This window comes from Perca fluviatilis, chromosome 6 (assembly GCF_010015445.1).
Source record: "Perca fluviatilis chromosome 6, GENO_Pfluv_1.0, whole genome shotgun sequence".
Taxonomy (NCBI): Eukaryota; Metazoa; Chordata; class Actinopteri; order Perciformes; family Percidae; genus Perca; species Perca fluviatilis.
The window spans coordinates 42,336,259-42,360,258 of NC_053117.1; the positions used below are offsets into that span (position 1 = coordinate 42,336,259).

Below are 24,000 nucleotides of genomic sequence, written 5' to 3' on the forward strand. Positions count from 1 at the left end.
CACCTGCTCACCTGGAAAAGCTGTTGGACTCACCTGCTCAGGTAGAAGAGGAGCTGCAGCTCTGATTTGGTTCATTTCTGTTCTAATGAAACTCACTTTGTTCTTTTGCTGATGACTCTCTGGTTTCTGTTCAGAGTCTGTCAGGTTGGTGGGAGGAGACAGTCGCTGTAGAGGATCACTGGAGGTGAAACAAGGAGAATGGAGACCAGTGAATGGCTGGTACTCTGACTGGACCCTGAAGACAGCAGCTGCTGCCTGCAGAGAGTCAGACTGTGGCTCTGCTGTTTCTGTAGTAAAGAGAGAAGAGTCCTCAGACAGATCTGTGTGGTGGATCAGGTCTGACTGTGCTGAGTCTGGATCTACTCTGAGGGAGTGTGCTGCATCATTTTACTCTTCCTCCATCCTTAATCTCACCTGTTCAGGTAAGCCCATCAAAGACATGAATGAATGAATAAATGAATGAATGATTGAATAAATTACTAAATGAATGAATCAATGAATTAATTAATTAATGTTTTTATTTTGAACAACAAACAAAAGGTGACAAAAACTTCAAATAAAAGACAAAGTATTTCCCTGCAAAAAAGAAAAAGCTAAATAAATAAAAACTGTTAAATGAATAATTGTGTCTGAAAGAAAGTATGAAGAATGTAAATCCTTCCAGAGTGGTGGGGGACATACGGTTGTTATACATTAAGTTTACCTTTAAATCATACACCCCCCCCTCCCCCCCCCCCTCTAACAGAAAGTTTAATATTTTATTACTTTGTACTTTAAAGGGTAACTACCGCTTGTCAGCCTGGACCATATGTTCCTGTTTTTCAGTGTTTCCCAAAAGATTAGAAAACTATTTGTGGTGGGTGGAGGGGAGGTCGCCCTGTGTCTGTCCCCCCCGGTTCGCAATAATACCTTCATTACTAATTTGTTACTCAGAACTTTATTATAATAAATATTAATCAAACATGTTTTCACACCTTCACAAAATCCACCCGGCCAACCCATTCAGATGTCTTTACCTCTACAGAATCATGTTGGATGCTCCTCCTCTCCTTCTCTTCCTTCAATGCACGGAAGGGGCGGGCTGTGTGTGTGTGTGTGTGTGTGTGTGTGTGTGTGTGTGTGTGTGTGTGTGTGTGTGTGTGTGTGAGTGAGTGTGTGTGTCTGATATATGTGTGTGTGTGTATATATGTGTGTGTGTATATGTGTGTGTGTGTACCATCTGTTCCAGGTCTTGCAGACCCTCATGCAGACACACAGCTCTCGGTGTGCATATGCGTGTGTGTGTGTGTGTGTGTGTGTGTGTGATATATATGTGTTTGTATATGTGATGTGTGTGTGTGTATATGTGTGTGTGTGTGTGTGTGTACCACCTGTTCCAGGTCTTGCAGACCCTCCTGCAGACACAGAGCTCTCTGTGCGTGAAGAAGCTGAAGGTCCTCATCCAGACCTCTCGCTGCGCGGCGTGCGTCCTCCTGTCTCTCAGCGGCAGCCTATTGGGCTGATGGGCGGCGGCTGGATCACGTGGCGCTCCACCTGCACGTACTTGGGCGGGGAGAGGGGTGGGGGCTGGCGGCTGGCGGGCGTGCTGCGGTTGAAGCCCAGCGGCGTGATGGGACCCGGGTAGAAGTGGCGCAGCATCCACGGAGTCCCGTTCATCTCTCGGGGCTTCAGGTGGCGCTGGTCCAGCTCGCCACCGCCACAGAACAGCCTGCACAAACAATGTTTACAATTACACACACACAGAAACACACACATCACACACACAACCTGCACACCGCACAGCTACGTTTAAAATCACACACACACACTGTAACACACACACACGCACACACACTGTAACACACACACACATCAAACAGCCTGCACACCGCACAACTACGTTTAGAATCACACACACACACTGTAACACACACACACACACACACATCACACACACACACACACAACCTGCACACCACACAGCTACGTTTAGAATCACACATACACACTGTAACACACACACAGAAACACACACACATCAAACAACCTGCACACCGCACAGCTACGTTTAAAATCACACACACACACACAACACACTGTAACACACACACAGAAAAACACACACATCAAACAACCTGCACACCGCACAACTACGTTTAAAATCACACACACACTGTAACACACACACACTAGGGGTGGGAGTGAGAGAAAAATGAATATCTTGATATCGATATTCAGACGATATTTTTGAAATCCTTCTGTTCGTGTGTGTGTTCGGAGGCTATTTCGGTGGTTCTCTTGGGAAAATGTACAAGCAAGATGAAATCATAACAATAAACAAAGGGCTCTGTTCTGTAACATATTGCACACAACCATGTCCTTATTGGAAGCAGTCCTGGAGCTGGGACAGGGCCGGGTCAGACCAGGTTCTGATAGTCCTTCTACTGGGCTGTATAGTCCTTCTGACCGGGACTCATGCTGGGATCAGGAGTTGGATGTGACCTGACTGGCCCAGGTGAGGGAGAGGTGCAGTTCTGTGTGCTTTCTTGATGTTAGAGTAACATGGTCTAGTGTGTTCTTCCCTCTAGTAACACAATCTACATGCTAGGAGAAAGCTGGAGGGGAACAGACTTTAAGGACGCCTTGTTAAAGTCCCCTGTATCCCGTATCCCGGTGATCGCGCTGCAGTTTGTTCACTACGGTTAGCAGTGAACCAAACTTTTGCTAACGTTAGCATCGGGGGCTATGTAGATGGCAGTGTGCTGTTTTCATAGTAAATAAAATGGTCAGTATATTACCGACAGGGCTCCAGGTCAGGTGAGCCGTGCTGGGCAACGATCCTGCTGTTGGTACTCCATTCATTGTGCACAAACATGCAGTCCTCCGCCTCTGGTCTGGTCTGAGTTATGTTCTCATTCTGCCGTTAGCTAGCTCGCCATGCTAGCGCCGACATCAACCTGGAGGGCTCCGTCAGGCTATATCCTCCGGGATGTTATGAGCCGCCTGGAAGGCTCTCGTAACGGCTGTGTTGTATCGTGGTCCTGTATTGATTAGTTCAGTGTGCTGTATCGTGGTCCTGTATTGATTAGTTCAGTGTGTTGTATCGTGGTTCTGTATTGATTAGTTCAGTGTGTTGTATCGTGGTCTTGTATTGATTAGTTCAGTGTGTTGTATCGTGGTCTTGTATTGATTAGTTCAGTGTGTTGTATCGTGGTCCTGTATTAATTAGTTCAGTGTGTTGTATCGTGGTCCTGTATTGATTAGTTCAGTGTGTTGTATCGTGGTCCTGTATTGATTAGTTCAGTGTGCTGTATCGTGGTCCTGTATTGATTAGTTCAGTGTGTTGTATCGTGGTCCTGTATTGATTAGTTCAGTGTGTTGTATCGTGGTCTTGTATTGATTAGTTCAGTGTGTTGTATCGTGGTCCTGTATTGATTAGTTCAGTGTGTTGTATCGTGGTCCTGTATTGATTAGTTCAGTGTGTTGTATCGTGGTCCTGTATTGATTAGTTCAGTGTGCTGTCGTTGGTCCTGTATTATTAGTTCAGTGTGATGACGTGGTCTTGTATTGATTAGTTCAGTGTGTTTCGTGGTCCTATATTGATAAGTTCAGTTTGTTTTATCGTGGTCCTATTTATTAGTTCAGTGTGTTATCGTGGTCCTGTATTGATTAGTTCAGTGTGTTGTCGTGGTCTTGTATTATTAGTTCAGTGTGTGTATCGTGGTGTTGAGTTGTTGTGTAGTGTGGTCTTTATTGATTAGTTCAGTGTGTTGTATCGTGGTCCTGTATTGATTAGTTCAGTGTGTTATTGGTTGATTAGTTCAGTGTATCTGTTTTTATTAGTTAGTTTGTATCGTGGTCTGTATTGATTAGTTCAGTGTCGTGGTCTAATTAGTTGTGTGTATGGTTTATTGATTAGTTAGTTGTATCGTGGTCCTGTTATTAGTCAGTGTGTTATCGTGGCCGTATTGATTAGTTCAGTTGTTATTGTGCTTATTTTAGTTCAGTGTTATCGTGGTTTATTATTAGTTCAGTGTGTATCTGGCCTGTATTGATTAGTTCAGTGTGTGTTCGTGGTCCTATTGATTAGCAGTTATGTGTTTTATTAAGTGTTTGTGTGTATTTTAGTGTGTGTTTTTTGTTGTATCTGGCGTATTATTAGTTCAGTGTGTTGTATTGGTCCTATATTGATTAGTCAGTGGTTGTTGATGTACTTGTATTAGGTGTGTTTTGGCTATTATAGTATGTGTTATGTTGGTCCTGTTTGATTAGTAGTGTTATCGTGGTGTTTTATTAGTGTTTGTTTATTTTAGTTTTGTTTTGGCTGTATTGATTAGTTCAGTGTGTTATCGTGGTCTGTATTATTAGTCAGTGTGTTATGTGGTCTTGTTATTAGTCATGTGTTGTATCGTGGTCTGTATTATTAGTCAGTGGTGTAGTGGTCTGTTTGATTAGCAGTGTTTGTATCGGGTGTGTATTATTAGTCAGTGTGGTTTGGCCTATTGTTTGTTTATTATTACAGTGTGTTGTATGTGGTGTATTATTACAGTGTGTTTTTTTATTTTTGTTCGTGGTCTTATTATTGCAGTGGTTGTTCGTGGTTTGTATTATTAGTCAGTGTGTTGTTCTGGTCTTTTTAGTTGTTGTATCGTGTGTTAATTTTTTTATTTGTTATTGATTAGTCAGTGTGTTGTATCGTGGTCTTGTATTTAGTTCAGTGTGTGTATCGTGTCCTGTATTGATTTCGTGTGTGTATTTGGTTTTTATTTTTTTTTATTGTTATTCGTGTGTTGTATTTTTTAGTTTTTATTGATTAGTTCAGTGTGTTGTATCTTGTTTGTATTATTAGTTCAGTGTGTATGTGGGTTATTGATTATTCAGTTGTTGTATCGTGGTCTGTATTGATTAGTTCAGTGTGGTTATTGGTCCTATGATTAGTTCAGTGTGTTGTATTGGTCTGTATTGATTAGTTCTTGGTTTTGTTTATTGTTTTCAGTGTGTTGTATCTGGTCTGTATTGATTAGTTCAGTGTGTTGTATCGTGGTTTGTATTGATTAGTTCAGTGTGTTGTATCGTGGTTCTGTATTATTAGTTCAGTGTGTTGTATCGTTGTCTTGTATTGATTAGTTCAGTGTGTTGTATCGTTGTCTGTATTATTAGTTCAGTTTGTTGTATTGGTCCTGTATTGATTAGTTCAGTTGTGTGTTGTATCGTGGTCCTGTATTGATTAGTTCAGTGTGTTGTATCGTGGTTTCTATTGATTAGTTCAGTGTGTTGTTCGTGGTCTTGTATTGATTAGTTCAGTGTGTTTTATCGTTGTCCTGTATTGATTAGTTCAGTTGTTGTATCGTGGTCCTGTATTGATTAGTTCAGTGTGTTGTATCGTGGTCCTGTATTGATTAGTTCAGTGTGTTGTATCGTGGTTGTATTGATTAGTTCAGTGTGTTGTATTCTATTGTTGTGTATCGTGGTTCTGTATTGATTAGTTCAGTGTGTTGTATCGTGGTCTTGTATTGATTAGTTCAGTGTGTTGTATCGTGGTCTTGTATTGATTAGTTCAGTGTTTTGTATTGGTCCTGTATTGATTAGTTCAGTGTGTTGTATCGTGGTCCTGTATTGATTAGTTCAGTGTGTTGTATCGTGGTCCTGTATTGATTAGTTCAGTGTGTTGTATCGTGGTCCTGTATTGATTAGTTCAGTGTGTTGTATCGTGGTCTTGTATTGATTAGTTCAGTGTGTTTATCGTGGTCCTATTTATTAGTTCAGTGTGTTGTATCGTGGTGTATTGATTAGTTCAGTGTGTTGTATCGTGGTCCTGTATTGATTAGTTCAGTGTGTTGTATCGTGGTCTTGTATTGATTAGTTCAGTGTGTTGTATCGTGGTCCTGTATTGATTAGTTCAGTGTGTTGTATCGTGGTCCTGTATTGATTAGTTCAGTGTGTTGTATCGTGGTCCTGTATTGATTAGTTCAGTGTGCTGTACGTACTTGTATAAATATACACCGACAGGAGAGCCGCTGCACAATCGCGCGCCGCCATCTTTGTTGACATGAGTGAACGTCATAACGCTCAGGTAAGAACTAGTAGCAGCTTACTCTCGTGCGGGACGATCGTGATTTTGTACAAAAAATACAGTCAAACAAACCCCTACAGTATTAAAATCGCTACATATAATTGTTTAGAAGGTTATAGTGTGCGTTATTTGTTTTCTCTTTAACTTCCTTCAGCTCTTTTCATGTTTGGGGGGTCGGATTGTACAAATTATGAAATATTCAATATCCCAATTTTGCATATCGTCCAGACAACAATTTGGATATTATCGTCTAAACGATATATCGCCCACCTCTAGTCTGTGTGTGTGTATCTGTGTGTATGAGTGCGGTGTTTATGTGTGTGTGTCTGTGTGTGTGTCTGTGTGTGTGTTTGTGTGTGTGTATAGGTGTGTGTGTGAAAGAGAGTGTGTGTCTGTGTGTGTGTGTGTGTGTGCCTGTGTCCGTCTGTGTGTGTGTGTGTCTGCGTGCATAGGTGTGTGTGTGTGAGAGAGTGTGTGTCGGTCTGTGTGTGTGTGTGTGTGTGTGTGTGTGTGTGTGTGTGTCTGCGTGTGTGTCTTTGTGTGTGTTTGTGTGTGTGTGTGTGTCTGTGTGTGTGTGTCTGTGTGTCTGTGTGTGTCCGTCTGTGTGTGTGTGTCTGTGTCTGTATCTGTGTGTGTATGTGAGTGTGTGGTTGTGTGTGTGTGTGTGTGTGTCTGCGTGTGTGTGTGTTTGTGTGTGTGAGAGTGTGTGTGTGTGTAGGTGTGCGTCTGTGTGTGTGTGTGTGTGTGTTGTGTGTCTGTGACTGTGTGTGTGTGTGTTTGTGTGTGTTTGTGTGTTTGTGTGTGTGTGTGTGTATGTGTGTGTGTGTGTGTGTGTGTGTGTGTGGAGTCTGGTGGGTTTAGTGTTAGTGACCTCAGAGCTGTTTCTGGTTTAACAGAAAGGTCTTAAAGAGGTTTTAAAGGTCTATCTACGGTGGCCGACAGGGGCAAACGCCCTGCAACTTCAGAAAACACATGCAAATAGACAAAACACAAGCAAATTAAGAAAACAACTACATTAATTTGACAACACGTGCAGCATTCAGCAAACTTGCTGCAAATACACACAACACAACCAAATACATAAACGCGATGCGAATAAAAAATGATGCAAAAAGAAAAGCACACAAACCCCGAAAACAAATGCAAAAGAAAAACGCTGCATCCAGATTCCACAACGGAAGTTCTCCAGGCCTCTAGAGGGAGCAGCTAAGTGGAACAGCTGGATTTTCGACCTCTTTTCTGCCTTGTTATTAGAGTCGGGTATGGCTGCATGGTAAAAAGAGAACACCTGTCTCATGCCCTTATTAATGACATAATATAATATATTAGTAATATACAGTCTATGCTCCCGTCTCAGCCGGGAGGCTGGTGCCGTGCTCGAGCTTCGACTTTTCAAAATAAAAGCTCGCGTTTGGTCGGCTCGTCTTCCTTTGGTGTTTTGGATGTTTTTGAACTAAACAGTACGGCAATCATGCTAATGAATACAATAACTTTTTCAGGGATCTATTACTTACAACACAATGGAGCAAGCAAAGCAGTTTTGTCTTTATGTGCAGGCCGGATTTAGGCTATTCAGTTTGATAAATCCCACGGTAAATTGGCATGGTTTAATAAACAGGGAGGGACTATTTTAACTAGTCTATTTTTTGTATTTCAAGAGCGTATTGCTCCACAATATGAATACAGATTGGTCACTTATTTTGTTGTATAATCACAATATTACACTAGCAGTGGAACAGATGATTTTTTTTTGGGCTGGGGGGAGAGCATAGCCTACTAACGGTCTATGAGAGAGAGAGAGAGAGAGAGAGAAAGGGAGAGAGAGAGAAGGAGAGAGACGTTCAATCTCAGAACGGTGTGCAACGGTGAGATCATAGACTGTAAATATTTCGTCTATGTTTGAGATAGCCTATGTTTTCTCTCGTTTGGTGAGGGTGTCTCGGCTCGGGTCACAGCTGATACTCAATCAGCAGAGTCTGTAAACGTGTCCGTAAACTCGTGGTAATAAAACATTTAAAACTGCATCAGTGTTTAACGTTGACGTTTGTTTAAGCCACATTAATTAAGAGGGTTTAATTTCCAGGTCCGAAAGCGCATCACTGAAGTGTAGACCTCCTCAAGTGTAATATTGTGATTATACAACAAAATAAGTGACCAATCTGTATTCATATTGTGGAGCAATTCGCTCTTGAAATACAAAAAACAGACTATTTATAATCCCTCCCTGTTTAAAAAACCAGCCAATTTAACGTGGGATTTATCAAACTGAATAAATCCCGCCTGCAAATAAAGACAAAACTGCTTTGCTTGCTCCATTGCTCCGACGTGTTGTCAAATTAATGAAGTTGTTTTTCTTTTTGCATCGCTTCTTTTTTCGGGGTTTGCTTTTCTTTTTGCATCGTTTTTTAATTGCAGCGCGTTTGTATATTTGGTTGTGTTGTATGTATATGCAGCGCGTTTGTATATTTGGTTGTGTTGTGTGTATATGCAGCGCGTTTGCTGAAGGCTGCACGTGTTGTCAAATTAATGTAGTTGTTTTCTTAATTTGCTTGTGTTTTGTCTATTTGCATGTGTTTTCTGAAGTTGCAGGGCGTTTGCCCCTGTCGGCCACCGTATCTATCTCTGTAGGGATCCTTTCATAATGTTGTCAGACACTTAGAATAATAATCTGAGTCTGTCAGCGGCAACAACAGAACTTTCAGTGAACCAAATTGACGATGCACATTAGTCCCAAAGGGTGATATTGCAGACAGAATTGAAGAATAATACATTAGTGTGCTCACCATGACCTACATTATATACTCGTGTGTGTGCTCCTTCCTCTGTCCCAGTGACAGTCAGTGGTTTCCATTGGACTGAACTGTAAAGTTATCCAGGACAATGACATCCTGAAGTGTAGAGAAGTGGACTTGTTTCTGGAAGCTTCAAACTGTCTGTCTGTTTGTCCCTCTGTCTGTCTGACTATCAGTCTTTTTGTCTGTCTGTCTGTCTGTCTGTCTGTCTGTCTGTCTTTGACTTTTTAATTCTTTTAAAGATCCCGTGTGGTCCAGATCATCGGTAGATGCTAGATCACACCTGATACACGTGTCAACATCAACACACAGCATCCTGTTCAGGCGTCAACACTTCAGGCTTCCTGTACGTTGTCACTACCCGATGTGAGTCGAGTGCAGATGTGAGTCGCGCATGCGTTACTTTGCGACAAGTAGCCTACAAGATGCTAACAGCGTTTTGAGCTAACGTTAGCAATCAAACAATCATCGATAGCTAAAATGTTTTTGAAATGACTGCTGCTGCTGGCTACAAGTTAGCAATCAAACACAACAAAGGCTGTCTCTTCAATGGCGTTTGGAGCGAACGTTAGCAATCAATCATAGATAGCTAAGAAGTTTTTTAAATGATTTCCATCTTCTGTTATTGTACGTAAAGGTAAAAGTTTGTTTTACAGATTTCACAAATGTCAGTATGACACGCCATGCCGTTAACCGTTTAAATCTGAGAATGTGCGACTCACATCGGGCAGTGACACCGTCATTACAGCTGAAGACTGACTGTAATGGAGTATAGCATCACTTTCTACCATATAAATCACCAACAAGGACATCTAGACCAAAAACTACAGTCTTCAGGGGCCAGGGTGTAGTTGATGACTGCCACTTCCAGCGCTACTTGAGGTTCATATTTCCTGTTTTGTAATTGTAATAAACAAATAAAATGTGAGTCGAAATAACAAGATAATGATGCTGATTTGTAAAAAGTATGAAGCCATACTTCATCAGGTCTGTCTGCAAGACCACAAGCAAACAACTTTTAAAATGGTTGTTTTCTGAATGGAGTTTGGATGGATCAGAGCTATGCTAACATTGTAGCTGCTCCATCAACACAACAGACACATTATTTCAGAACTTAATAGGTAGTTTTACTCTTCCCAAAGAAAGCTCCTTTTGCATCTGCTGTCTGTAAATAATGAGGAGCTACAGACAGCTACAATCATCTGTTCCTCCATTTCTGCTTCAACAACGTGAGGACATCAGGAGGATCTAAACACTTTAAAGACACAGCGTCACACACATTTCTTTCTCCAGTTCAAATATTTCAACTCACACGAATACACGGCGGCTTGAATGACACAAATTTCGTCTATTTGCGTATGTCCATTGAGTTTGTATGTTATCACTTCACACTTTACCTGGGGGTGTGACCATGGTATGAAGGTGAGTTCTGTTGTTAATGATGTCTGGTGTCTTTTCTCTCTCTCTATTGTATCTTCTATCATCTCTCCAGACTCTGTCAGGCTGGTGAATGGGACCAGTCTGTGCTCAGGCAGACTGGAGGTGAAGACTAACCAGTCTACCCAGCGCTGGTCCTCAGTGTGTGAAGATGACTTTGACCAGCAGGATGCAGAGGTGGTCTGTAGGGAGCTTGGCTGTGGGGCTCCTTCAGTCCTCCAGGGGGCGCTCTATGGAGAAGTAGAGCCTCCAATGAGGACCAAAGAGTTCCAGTGTGGAGGCCATGAGTCTGCTCTCCTGGACTGTAGCAGCTCAGGCTCAGATAGAAACACCTGCTCACCTGGAAAAGCTGTTGGACTCACCTGCTCAGGTAGAAGAGGAACTGCAGCTCTGATTTGGTTCATTTCTGTTCTAATGAAACTCACTTTGTTCTTTTGCTGATGACTCTCTGGTTTCTGTTCAGAGCCTGATGCTGTCAGGTTGGTGGGAGGAGTCAGTCGCTGTAGAGGATCACTGGAGGTGAAACAAGGAGAATGGAGACCAGTGGATGGCTATAACTCTGAGTGGACCCTGAAGAGAGCAGCTGCTGCCTGCAGAGAGTTAGACTGTGGCTCTGCGGTTTCTGTAGAGAGAGAAGAGTCCTCATACAGATCTATGTGGAGGATCTGGTCTGACTGTGTTGAGTCTGGATCTACTCTGAGGGAGTGTGCTGCGTCAGATTCCTCTTCCTCCGTCCTTCATCTCACCTGTTCAGGTAAGCCCATCAAAGACATGAATGAATTAATGAATGAATGAATAAATGTTTTTATTTCATATGTGTGTTTTTATTTCATATGTGTGTGTGTGAGTGACGGTGTGTGTGTGTCCATCTGTCAATCAATCAATCAATCAATCAATCAAAATTTATTTATAGAGCACTTTAAAATCCAAAGAGGACACAAAGTGCTTTACAGTAAAACAATAAACAAATACATAAAAGCCCTAAAATACAAAAACTCACATGACCCCTATAATACAAGTACAAACAATAAAAATCCATACAATGAAACCAATACGATCAGTATAACCAAACATGAATTGTCAATTTCAGTTTTCAAAGGCCAAAGAATAAAGATGGGTTTTAAGAAGAGACTTAAAAATAGACAGTGAAGATGCCTGTCTAATGTGCAGTGGTAAATCGTTCCACAATTTAGGAGCTGCTACAGAAAAGGCACGGTCCCCTTTTAGCTTGCGCTTTGTTTTCGGCACACTTAGGAGCAGTTGATCGGCTGACCTGAGAGAACAGGTGGGTCTATAGGGGTGTAGCAGCTCAGAGATGTAAGGAGGGGCAAGGCCATTTTGGCCTTTAAAAGCAAATAAAAGAATCTTAAAATGGATCCTGTGATATATAGGGAGCCAATGCAGTGACGATAAAATGGGGGAAATATGCTCGTATTTACGTGTTCCAGTTAAAAGACGTGCAGCAGCGTTTTGCACCAACTGGAGACGAGCAATAGAGGACCCACTGACCCCCATGTACAGTGCATTACAGTAATCCAGCCGAGTGGTGACAAAGGCGTGGATTACTGTCTCAAAATGCTGCCTAGAAAGGAATGGCTTTATTTCGGCCAATTGCCTCAAATGAAAAAAACTTGTTTTAACTACTGACCTAATCTGTCTGTCAAGCTTAAGATCGGGGTCAATTTTAACCCCTAGATTAGTGACAGTTGGCTTAATATATTGACTCAAGGAACCCAAATGAGCACCAGGGGCCCCAGCGGTGCCACCAAAAAACATCACTTCTGTCTTACTTTCATTAAAACTTAAAAAGTTAAAAGCCATCCAGGCCTTTATGTCATGAAGACACTTAAGTAAAGGACCAACAGTTTCATTCTTTTTTAGAGGGACATAGATCTGACTATCATCTGCATAACAGTGAAATGACATACCATACTTCCTAAGTATGGAGCCAAGTGGAAGTAGATAGAGAGAGAAGAGGGCCTAAAATTGAGCCCTGTGTGCCTGTATCTGTGTATGTGTGCGTGTGTGTGTGTGTGTCTCTGTGTGTGTGTGTGTGTGTTTGTGACTGTGTCCTTATTTGTGTTTGTGTCTCTGTGTGTGTGTGTCTGTTTGTGTGTGTGTGTGTGTGTGTCTTTGTGTGTGTGTGTCTGTATGTCTGTGTGTGTGCGTGTGTGTGTCCGTCTGTGTGTGCGAGTGTGTGTGTGTGCGTGTGTCCGTCTGTGTGTGTGTCTGTGTGTGTCTGTGTGTGTGCGTGTTTCTGTGTGTGTCTTTGTGTGTGTGTGTGTGTCTGTGTGTCTATGTGTGTGTGTGTCCGTCTGTGTGAGTGTGTGTGTGTGTGTTTCTGTCTGTTTATGTGTGTCCGTCTGTGGGTGTGTGTGTGTGTGTGTTTGTGATTGTGTGTTTGTGTGTGTGTCCGTCTGTGTGTCTGTGTGTGTGTCTGTGAGTGTTAGAGTGAGTGTGTGTCTGTGTGTGTGTGTGTGTGTGTGAGAGTGGAGTGTGTGTCTGTGTGTGTGTGTGTGTGTGTGTGTGTGTGTGAGAGTGTGTGTGTGTCTGTGTGTGTGTCCGTCTGTGTGTGTGAGTGTGTGTGTCCCCGTCTGTGACTGTGTGTGTGTGTGTTTGTGAGTGACTGTGTTTGTGTGTGTGTGTGTGTGTGTGTGTGTGTGAGTGACGTGTGTGTGTGTGTGTGTGTGTGTGAGTGACTGTGTGTGTGTGTGTGTGACTGTGTGTGTGTGTCTGTGTGTGTCTGTGTGTCTGTGTGTGTATGTGTGTGTGAGACTGTGTGTGTGTGTGTGAGACTGTGTGTGTGTTTGTGTGTGTCTATGTGTGGGAAGCCCTGTTTTAGTGTTCTCATTACTGGGTTATCATTAACAAATTTGACCGGAGATCTCATAATGCACACGTTTTCTTTTTTATTATCCTATTTATTTTCAGTGTTTAGTTTCATAGAATAAGAGCTCTTTGACATTGGTCCAATTAGTCTGTGTGGGAAACCCTGATTTAGTTTCTAAGTGACTGATGGGAACAACAATCTTTGACATTGGTCCAGCATTAAGAGAGATCTCTGCAGTCAGCAGCAGTGAAACAAGCTACAATGTAAGTTAATAGGACAACTGTTTAGCTTGTATTTACCTTCACTAAAGTTCTGTTTTTACCGTTGACAGACTCAGATTAATATTCTAAGTGTCTGACAACATTATGGAAAGGATTAATGTTAAAGAGTAAGATCCTTTTTTGACATATAAAAAAAACATCTGCAAAATTGCGTTCTATAAACCCACCAGACTCCATGTAAATAAACAGTAATTTTATCATCATAAAATACACAGCTTCTAAAGTCAAGAGAAAAAAAATAAAACTATGAAAGCCCGTTTTCGGTCGTCTTTCCACTTTTCCAACCATCACAACTCTAGTTTTGGTTGAAATAAACACATAGTTTACTGATTTACATGTTAAAATAGTCTGGCTCTATACACGCTAAAAGTACTGTTTTTCTAAATGGAGTCTGGTGGGTTTAGTGTTAGCGACCTCAGAGCTGTTTCTGGTTTAACAGAAAGGTCTTAAAGCGCCCATATTCTGCTCATTTTCAGGTTCATAACTGTATTTTAAGGTTGTAACAGAATAGGTTTACATAGTTTAATTTTCAAAAAACACCATATTTTAGTTGTTCTGCACAGCTCTCTCTCACTGCTGCAGATCCTCTTTTCACCTGGTTTCTGTTTTAGCTACAGAGTGAGACCTCTTTTCTTCTTCTGTACTATCTTTGATTGCACTCGCACATGCTCAGTAGCTCAGATGTAGAGCATGTCAGCTAGCTAACTCTAGAGACAGTAAAAGAAAGCTGTTTCTCCAACTTTGGTCAGTTACAAGGCAGGATTAGCTGGGAGACTTCTAAATGAGGGCGCACATGTAAGTAGTTCTTTTGTAGATTATGGTTAACTTGTGTGTGTTGTAGCAGTGCTTTGCTATTGAGAACGAAGTAGCATGCTAGCGCTACGAGCTAACGGTTGTTGCTAGCCAGCTCATTTTGGACTGTGACATCACAGAGACTGAAGGCAGGACACATTCAGAAACCGTATCTCACTCAGAACACCATGGATGGATATATTTCAAAGTTTGTATGTGTGTGGAAGCACCAGAGACACAAAAGAACACCCCAAATCCCAGAAAAAGTGTTTTTTTTTATAATGTGGGCACTTTAAAGAGGTTTTAAAGGTCTATCTCTGTAGGGATCCTTTCTATAATGTTGTCAGACACTTAGAATAATAATCTGAGTCTGTCAGCAGTTAATGCTTTTATTTCGAACAACATACAAAAACTTAAAATAAAAGACACAAAGTATTTCACTGTGAAAAAGAAAAAGCTAAATAAATAAAAACTGTTTTTGTGTGTGTGTGTGTGCGTGTGTGTGCGTGTGTGTGCGTGATTGTGTGTGTTGTGTGTGTGTGTGTGTGTGTGTGTGTGTGTGTATATAAATGTGTATATATGTGACTGTGTGTGACTGTGTGTGTGTGTGTTTGTGTGTGCATTTATGGGACTGTGTATGTATGTGTCTGTGTGTGTTTGTTTGTGTGTGTGTGTGTCTGTGTGTGTTAGTTTGTGTGTGTGTTTGTGAGTGAATGTGAAGAGAAAACAAAATAAAGAGAAACAAAATAAAACTATGAAAGCCCGTTTTCGGTCGTCTTTCCACTTTTCCAACCATCACAACTCTAGTTTTGGTTGAAATAAACACATAGTTTAAAAAAGTAATGTTTTTCTAAATGGAGTCTGTTGGGTTTAGTGTTAGTGACCTCAGAGCTGTTTCTGGTTTAACAGAAAGGTCTTAAAGAGGGCTTAAATGTCTATCTCTGTAGGGATCCTTTCAAATGTTGTCAGACACTTAAAATAAGAATTTGAGTCTGTCAGCAGCAAAAACAGAACTTTCAGTGAACCAAATTGACGATGCACATTTATCCCAAAGGGTGACATTGCAGACAGAATTGAAGAATAATGCATTAGTTTGCTCACGATGACAGTCAGTGGTTTCCATTGGACTGAACTGTAAAGTTATCCAGGACAATGACATCCTGAAGTGTAGAGAAGTGGACTTGTTTCTGGAAGCTTCAAACTGTCTGTCTGTCTGTCTGTCTGTCTGTCTGTCTGTCTGTCTGTCTGTCTGTCTCTGTGTTTACAGGCCTGCTGCTTCAGCCCAACATCTCTGTGTCCTCCACCATGGTTGGGGTCTCCGAGGAGGACCAGCAGGAGGTGTTCCAGGTGTTCTGGGGCTCCACCTTCACCATCAGCTGCTCCATCCAGCCACAGTACCCAGGAGGCTCCTTCCAGCTCACCTTCACCTCCTCCAACTCAGCACACAACTACACCCAGCCAGCTGTCAATCACTCTGCCCACTTCCTGTTTCCTGCTGCAGAGGCCGCCCACCAAGGAAGCTACAGCTGTGTTTATCACCTCTATGTTTTCTCTCATAACTTCTCCTCTGAGAGCCGTGTGCTCTCTCTCAGCGTCATGGGTAAGCTGACTGTTTACAGGATTGGAGAAGATGATTGGTCCAAACTGAGTGAAAATGATCAGCTGACAACATGTTTCTGGACTACCTCTGTGACGACAGTCATCGTGTTACACGTGTCAGATAGTAACCAAACTCATACAAAGTGTAAAAATGGTAACAGCTAACAATTAACTGAAGGACAGAGCATGTTTGGTTACAAGAATAACTCTGGTTCTCTGAGAACTGAGCGAGGTGTTTCACTATGAGAATCACCTTTGGATGTGACCAATCACAAAGCTCTGACCATGTTATGATATAAAGTAAATATGAAGTGCACTAAGTGTGAGAGATAAGTGTCCATGTTGAAGTGATTTTAGATTTCAGGTCAGTTTGTGTTTAATGGGAGCTGTTGGACTCATGATGTTGTGTGATGTGTTTATTGTCCATGTGTTCCATCAGATCCGAAGCCTTTAATCATCAGAGCGATCCTCCTGCCACTGATTCTGCTGGTGGAGAACATTGTCCTTTACTTCTACTGTAGGGTACGGACTCTCTCTCTCTCTCTCTCTCTCTCTCTCTCTCTCTCTCTCTCTCTCTCTCTCTCTCTCTCTCTCTCTCTCTCTCTTTCTCTGTTGTTGTTTCCACCACTGACTGTGTTTGTTAAACTGAAGAGAGGAGTGATGCAGGAAGTCACATCTGTGTTTTGTCATGTCTCTCCAGGCCAGAAGGGGGCAGCTGCCGTGCAGACAGAAGAACATTGAGCCGGATTATTATAACCTGGGTGTCCCTGCAGCTGAAGGAGGGCCGACTGAAGAGGAAGGAGCTCAGGAAGCAGAGTAGCACCTCCAAGGAGCTCATGGAGGTTAAGCATTTATACACCTTTTTACCCCAACTTGGAATTATTCCCATTTATTTACCCTTACAAAACTTCAATTCATTTAGATTGGCACATGCTGGGTACTTGTGTACAAAATCTGGAGTCTCTGGGTCCAATCTGAGAGGAAATATGAATTTTAAAAAATACATTTTACTGACAAGCATTATTCTTCCCATATGTCCAGACCCTGTTTTAGGGACCCAGTAGGGGTCCTTAGGATGGACCCAGGACCACCAGAATTGGGTCACATTCTACAGAACTCCTTGATTTGGAAAGGTTCCAACTCATTTTTAAATTTTTTTATTTTCACTGAAACCCCCTGGTATTCCCAAAATTGTTAAAGAGCTTTGCCATTCACAAGCACAATTAGAGGGTAACTACCATTTCAACCTGGACCCTATTTTACTATGTTTTTGTGTCTAAGTGACAGATGGGAACAACCATCTTTGACACTGGTCCTGTATTAACCCTCCTAACCCCAAAACGGTTTTGTTAAAAGATTGCCAAAGAAAAACCACTTACCCTACAAAGTAGCTGAAAAAGCAGTAGTTACCCTTCAAGGTACAACTGGGAAGTGTGGTCGACAACCTTAAAATAGCTTCCGCACTCGCCCATTTTTAGTATCCACCCAGGCCAAACTTTCCCATGCGGCCATCTCAATTTCTTTGGTTTTTCCAGCAAGTCATAACTGGGATAAAGAAAAGAGTCTTTTGAATGTCGTTGAGTTTCACAGCCCTTCCAGATGGTTCTCTCCTCAAGACTAAAGTTATCTGCATGTACTGTTGATGTGATCTGAGTTACCACCGGATTATGTTAAGTCACAAACACCACTTGAGCTTTAAAAACTTGAAAAACATGCCTTTTAAATTACATTTAGAACAGATAAAAAATGTGCCATTTGCGTTAAATCACAAGTCAACTACAGACAATCATACAATTAATCACAATTAGATGTTTTCGTGTTGACATCCCTAATTAAAATAAATGGAAAAAAAGAATTGACAAAAACTAAAAATTCTTTGATTAGGATTTTATCGTGAAACACCAGAAAACGTTCCAGGTTGGTGAACAACATCTGGTGCTATGGTGACGATCTGTTGGTGTTTGGGATTAAAGAAATACAATGAAGGAATCAAAGTCATGTAGCTCACACACACAGTACAATATTAAACATCAGAGGCTGTTTTCACACACATTTCATCTCATTTCATAAGAATGGTTTGTTTTTGTAGTTTAGGAATTTACTTATTGTGTAATGATGGATTTTTCTTACTTTTGTAATTAATGCTATTTCCTATTTCATGAAATCCAGTTCAGCCCAAAGATTCGAGACAAAAGCGAAACCGTTTAAGAACATTGAAGGAAATGTTGAAGCGGTCTGAACCGGCCCGTCTCAGCTCGACTCAAACCAGCTGATGGTGTCGCTGTGACTCAGCTGGTGGAGTCTCCAGAGGCTGGTTTATAACATAAGAGACGTCTCCTGTTTCAACAGCCAATAGAGAAGTCAGCTGGTCAAGTCAGCAACAAACTATAGAAACAAAATGATCCAGAATCCATTTTATTTCTATGTTACAAGCTGTCAGCTGGTGAAATGTCAGAGTTTTAGACGGAGGCTCAACGAGCGCCGTGAGCACGGTATGTGGTGGAGCGAGCTAGAGAGAGACTGAAGAGAGAAGAGCAGCGTTAGAACAAAGCAGAGAATCAGAGAAATAAAACATAGTTTTCTCTGTTTCATCTCTACTGGTAATGCAGCTGTAGCAAGTATCTCACTATCACTCTCCTCATTCATATCTTCAGATACTATAAATAATATCCAGCTACAAAACACCAGAAAAGTCTGAAGTTAGAGCAGAAGTCCCGAGAGTGGTTTCTATGGAGATGATCCACGGTCTCGTCTCATTGGTGGAAACTGGCAGCTTTCAGAACGCTGCAGACCGGAGACTCTCAGGGAGACTAAAGTTTACTCTCATCTCGTCCTCAATCTTTGGTCTGAACTGGACTTTACAATTGTTTGTTTTAATATTTCAGTAATTTACTTATTGTGTAATGATGGATTTTACTTCTTTTTTTTAAATAAGTAAAAATTATTGTTATTTTATAACAATTGTGCTGATATTTGTTATCAGGATTTTGATTATTTCTGTAATTAGGCATTTTTTATTAATCATGTGCTTAAAGCAACATTGTATAACATTTGTATTCTTTGTAAGTTACACAGTGTGAGAACAGGTCATCAGATGAAGAGGGGAAATGACTGAAACAACTTTCTCCCTGTTGCAGTTAGATTTTTGATTAAGTAATAAATTAAAGAGATATTTTGTTGATTTTGAGTTAGGTCTGTGTCATGGCATTGTGTGCAGATGCAGACTGATGTCATGTAGTGGCGTATTAATGACATGCCAATTTGTATGCCATGATTGGCGTGTTATCAAGACGCATACTCGCTTATTTGCATGTTTATCAACGCCATTTGGCCTCCATTGACTTACATTACCTTTGATTGCGTGTGAATTGACGCCGTAGCGAGTAGTATGAAAGGGAGAAAATCTGCGTAGGGAGTTTGGTTGGGGGGGTGGGCGGGTCAAACACAGGACTCTCACCCAGGAGACCGGGGATCTGGTCCCGCGTTTGTTTCCTCTCCACGTTTGTTCTTTTCCTAAACCAACGGTTCCTAAACCCAACCGTAGCCTCACGATAACACGCCACTTGGCTGTGGGTCATTTCTCATCGTGTTTCTCGTCGTATCTCAGCAGACCTCCGATGCTCAAAGCAACAACAAGTAAACACGCTCCTAAATTCTGCTGATTCTGTTTGGGTCTGATTATTATTATTAGACATTTTTAACTGGTATCGTTCAGAGCGGAGCATCGCTAGTTTCAAGTCGTCTCTTCGAGAATCTTTGGTCAGAAATGGGATTCACAAATTGTTGATGTTTTTGTTTGTAACAGGATTTTTACTTATTTTGTAACATTGGATTTTGCTTATTTTTGTATTGAATGAATTTTCTTATTTTGTAACAATTGTGCTTTTATTAGTTACCCGGATTTTTGCTCATTTCTGTAGTTAATCCTTTTTATGAATGTTGTCCAACAGCATTGCGTTACATTGGTATTTTCAGTGATATAATGGCCAAATTAATTAATTAATTAATTAATTAGTCCTCTCTTTATTCTTTTCGTATTTTTGGGGTCTTTATTTCATTGTTTCTATTTGTAAGTTGAAACAAGTGTACTTGTTAATAATAATAATAATAAATTGAATTTATATAGCGCTTTTCATGGACTCAAAGTCGCTTTACAGGGCAGGGTAGATTATAAAAACATAACAAAACAAAACGAGCAAACAAAACAAGTAGAACAAAACAAGATACAGATGAAAAAGGGAGGGGGGCAGGTGGACTATGGGTAGGCTGAGGTGAAGAGATGGGTCTTGAGGCGGGACTGGAAGATGGTGAGGGACTCAGAGGTGCGGATCTCTTGGGGAGGGAGTTCCAGAGCCTGGGAGCTGCTCTGGAGAAGGCTCTGTCCCCAAAACAGCGCAGGTTGGACTTTTGGATGGAGAGGAGACCGGCTGAGGTGGATCTGAGGGACCGTGAGGGTTGGTAAGGGAGAGGAGGTCAGTGAGGTATGAGGGGCCAGATGGTGGAGGGCTTTATAGGTGAGGACCAGGATTTTGTAGGTGATCCGGTGGGAAATGGGAAGCCAGTGGAGTTGTTTTAGGACTGGAGTGATGTGGTGCCAGGATTTGGAGCAGGTAATGAGGCGGTGGCTGAGTTCTGGACCAGTTGGAGTCGGTTGGTGTTGGTAGAGCTGATGCCGAGGAGAAGTGAGTTGCAGTAGTCCAGTCGGGAGGAGATGAAAGGCGTGAATGAGTCTTTCAGCAGCGGGGGTGTGAGAGAGGGTCTGATTTTGGCGATGTTGCGAGGTGAAAGAAGGAGGTTTTAATGACTTGACGGATGTGAGGCTCAAGGGGAGAGGGTGGAATCAAAGATAACGCCAAGGTTGCGCGGCCTGGGGAGATGGGGGAGACAATGGTGCGTCGGATGGTGAGAGTGGGGTTATTGGTTTTGCTGAGTGTGGATTTGGAGCCGATCAGAAGGAATTCTGTTTTTGCGCTGTTGAGTTTGAGGAAGTTGTGTTGCATCCAGGTTTTAATAGCTGACAGACAGGAGTTGATGTGGGAGAGGGGAGGATTGTGGGGAATTTGGTGCTGAGGTAGATCTGGGTGTCGTCAGCATAGCAGTGGAAGTCCAGGTTGAAGTGGCGGAGTATCTGACCAAGAGGGAGGATGTAGATGATGAAGAGGGAGGGGCCAGAGTACGCGGCCTTGGGGAACACCTTGAGTGACTGTGGCTGTGGCAGAGGTGTGGTTGTGGAGAGAGATGAAATGGGATCTGTTGGAAAGGTAGGAGTGGAGCCAGCTGAGTGCAGTGCCGTCCGATACCGAGGTCTTTGAGTCTGGTGAGCAGGATGTTATGGCTCACAGTATCGGGAAGGCTGCACTCAGGTCGAGGAGGATGAGGATGTTGAGGGAACCGGTGTCAGCAAAGGTGAGGAGGTCGTTGAGGACTTTGAGGGAGAGCGGTTTCTGTGCTGTGTAGGGGCGAAAACCAGATTGGAGAGGTTCGAATAGGTTATTGGCAAGAAGATGGGTTTGTAGTTGTGAGGCGACTATGCGTTCCAGGGTTTTGAGACCGAAAGGGAGGGTTGGATATTGGGCGGTAGTTGTGGTAGAGGAAGGATCCAGACCAGGTTTTTAAGGATTGGGGTGACAGCGGCGTTTTGAAAGCAGAGGGGACAGTTCCAAGGGACAGTGAGGAGTTGAAGAGGTTAGTGAGGTAGGGGCATAGGACCGGGAGGCAGGACTTCAGAAGTGGAGTAGGGAGGGGCCGGCAGGGAGCAGGTAGTGGGTTTGGAAGAGCTGATGAGTTTGGAGATTTCGGGAGGAGGACTGGGTTAAACTGGGAGAGGAGGAAGTGTGGAGGAGGGGTCGGGAGGTCTGGAGGGATGGAGAGAGGAGGGTCCAAGGTAGGTGCTGGAGTAGATCCTGGAAGGTCAGATACAGGGGATAGGGATTTGTAAATGAGATTGATTTTGTCAGTGAAAAAGTGGAGGAATGAGTTGCAGAGATCCGGAGTAGAGGTAAGGGAGGCTGTTGGTCCGAGGCTTGATGAGGTTGTTCAATGTGGAGAAGAGGGTTCTGGGGTTTTGGCAGGGGTCGGTGAGGATGGTGGAGAGGTAGGCAGATTTGGCAGCAATGAGGGCATCTTTGTAGGCGATGAGATGGGATTTATAGGCTTCATGATGGACTGTGAGGGATGATTTCTTTGTCAGACGTTCAAGTTGGCGGCCAGTTTGTTTCATTTTCGGAGTGCAGGTGTGTACCAGGGTGAAGAGGTGTTAAAAGTGACGAGTTTTGTTTTGAGGGGGCCAGGGTGTTGAGGGAGGTAGACAAGGTGGAGTTGAGGTGGTCTGTGAGGTCATCGGGTGAGGTGAGGGTTGAGTCCAGGTGGAGAGTGGTGGAGAGCAGGTCAGAGAGATGGTGGGGATTGATAGATTTGAGGTTGCGGAAGGTGATTTCTCTGAGTGAGGCGGGGGCGGGGTTGGAGAAGGGATGGTGAACCGTATCAGTTTGTGATCAGAGAGGGGAAAGAGGCCATGGATGGAGGTCGAGCACTGGTTTGTTGGTGGAGCAGACCAGGTCGAGGATGTGACCTTTTCATGGGTGGGGAATGTGACATGTTGGGTGAGAGAGAAGTTATCCAGTAAAATTTTGAATTCTGATGAGAGCTTGCGTGGGGGGAGTCCATGTGGATGTTTAAGTCACCGAGTAGCAGCAGACGGGGGAGATAGAGATGAGGCGAGTGTGAGGGAGTTCAGTAAAAACCGAGAGGAAGGAAGGGATTTGTTTTAGGTGGCCGGTAAATGAGGATGACTGTCATGGAGGAAAGAGTTTTGAAGGCGAGATATTCAAACGATGATACTGAGGGGAGGGTGAGTTCTGTGATCCGGAAGTTCTGATTGAAAATGACGGCGCGAGGCCACCTCCATGGTGGAGGGGCGGGGTTTGCAGATGTAGTTGTAGCCAGGGGGATGCTTGGTTGAGGGAGAAGAAGTCGTTGGGTTGTTGCCAGGTTTCGGTGAGCAGAAGGGAAGTCAAGAGTTTTGTCGAGGATTAGTTCATGGAGGACAGGGGCTTTATTGTTGAGCGGATCGGGGTGAGGAGGGCAAAGTTGGCATGGTGAGAGGGTGGTGGGATGGGGGCAGGCTGGAGAGATCTGAGGTTGTCCCGGTTAGCAGCGTGTGGTCGTTGGGGTGTGGGTATTGCAGTTGAGGGGGACAGTGAGCCGATTAGCAAATGATTGGAGAGTATGATTGAGTGTATGTGAAGTGGGGAAAGCACTGTAGTCCGGTCCGGTTTTCTGTGTAGCCTGATGATGCGTTCAGCCCTGTGTGAACCAGTGGGTGAAGCATTCAGATGACGTGGGACAGGTGCAACAGAGCGTGCAGGTGACCAGATGGATGGAATGGATTGTCCGTGGTGGAAGAAAACAAACTTGCGGCGAGCTTTTGTGGATGTAACGGCGTCGCGTAGAAGTCCGGAAGCTGTTTGATGACTGGGATGCAGGATGGAATGGAGTAGTTGACGAATTGGACCAGTTGCAGAGTTGAATATTTGATCATGATGCCGAGCGGAGGGACGGAGAGCTCCGTGATAGTGGTTAGCCGTGGGCTAGGAGCACAGAGGTGGAGGTGGAGATGGATGAATGAGGTGATTGCCAAAATGATTAATTAATGCATCTATGATCTTGTTATTTGTTTCTATTGATGTTTAAATGTGTGGAATTATAAGTGACACCAAAAAAATTAATAAAATCATCCGTAAATCCAAACATTATTATTTGAATCGGCTGTTTTTTCTGTGTTGTCAGACTTCAGCTAAGAAGAAGCCGAGTCTCTTAAAACAAATCCTCCGATTAACATCAGAAACGATCAATAGTAAATATGAATAAAGTTTATGCTTTTTGTTGACTGACGAGATGCATGGATGGCTTCAGACAGACATTTCTTCCCTGATGTCTCAGTGTCAGCAGAACCATTCTTCCTCATTAAGACAGCAACAGAGACAATACATGACTCAGCTGGTTGGAAAAACTGTCCCGTTATTTGGCTGTTGGAGTAAACTGTTGAAGTAGGAGGCCTGTAGTTCTGTTATTGTAGTAAACTGTTGAAGTAGGAGGCCTGTAGTTCTGTTATTGTAGTAAACTGTTGAAGTAGGAGGCCTGTAGTTCTGTTATTGTAGTAAACTGTTGAAGTAGGAGGCCTGTAGTTCTGTTATTGTAGTAAACTGTTGAAGTAGG

General features: G+C 42.8%; 1 protein-coding gene across 2 annotated transcripts in view; it reads left to right on the top strand.

The window, feature by feature from the left end:
* Window positions 1-24,000, top strand: part of LOC120560201 (scavenger receptor cysteine-rich type 1 protein M130-like) — a 97,633-nt gene that overhangs the window by 13,785 nt on the left and 59,848 nt on the right. Inside the window, exons 4-10 of one of the 2 annotated variants that reach the window (XM_039802463.1) lie at window positions 1-41; window positions 135-422; window positions 10,337-10,651; window positions 10,745-11,035; window positions 15,452-15,784; window positions 16,223-16,305; window positions 16,484-19,096. The exon at window positions 1-41 is cut by the window's left edge and continues 274 nt beyond it. In XM_039802463.1, the coding sequence (XP_039658397.1) occupies window positions 1-41; window positions 135-422; window positions 10,337-10,651; window positions 10,745-11,035; window positions 15,452-15,784; window positions 16,223-16,305; window positions 16,484-16,603 (1,471 nt within the window). In that variant the 3' untranslated portion in view covers window positions 16,604-19,096. Of the gene's footprint in view, window positions 42-134; window positions 423-10,336; window positions 10,652-10,744; window positions 11,036-15,451; window positions 15,785-16,222; window positions 16,306-16,483; window positions 19,097-24,000 lie in introns of those variants that run through there. The other variant, XM_039802462.1, reaches the window with a different exon arrangement.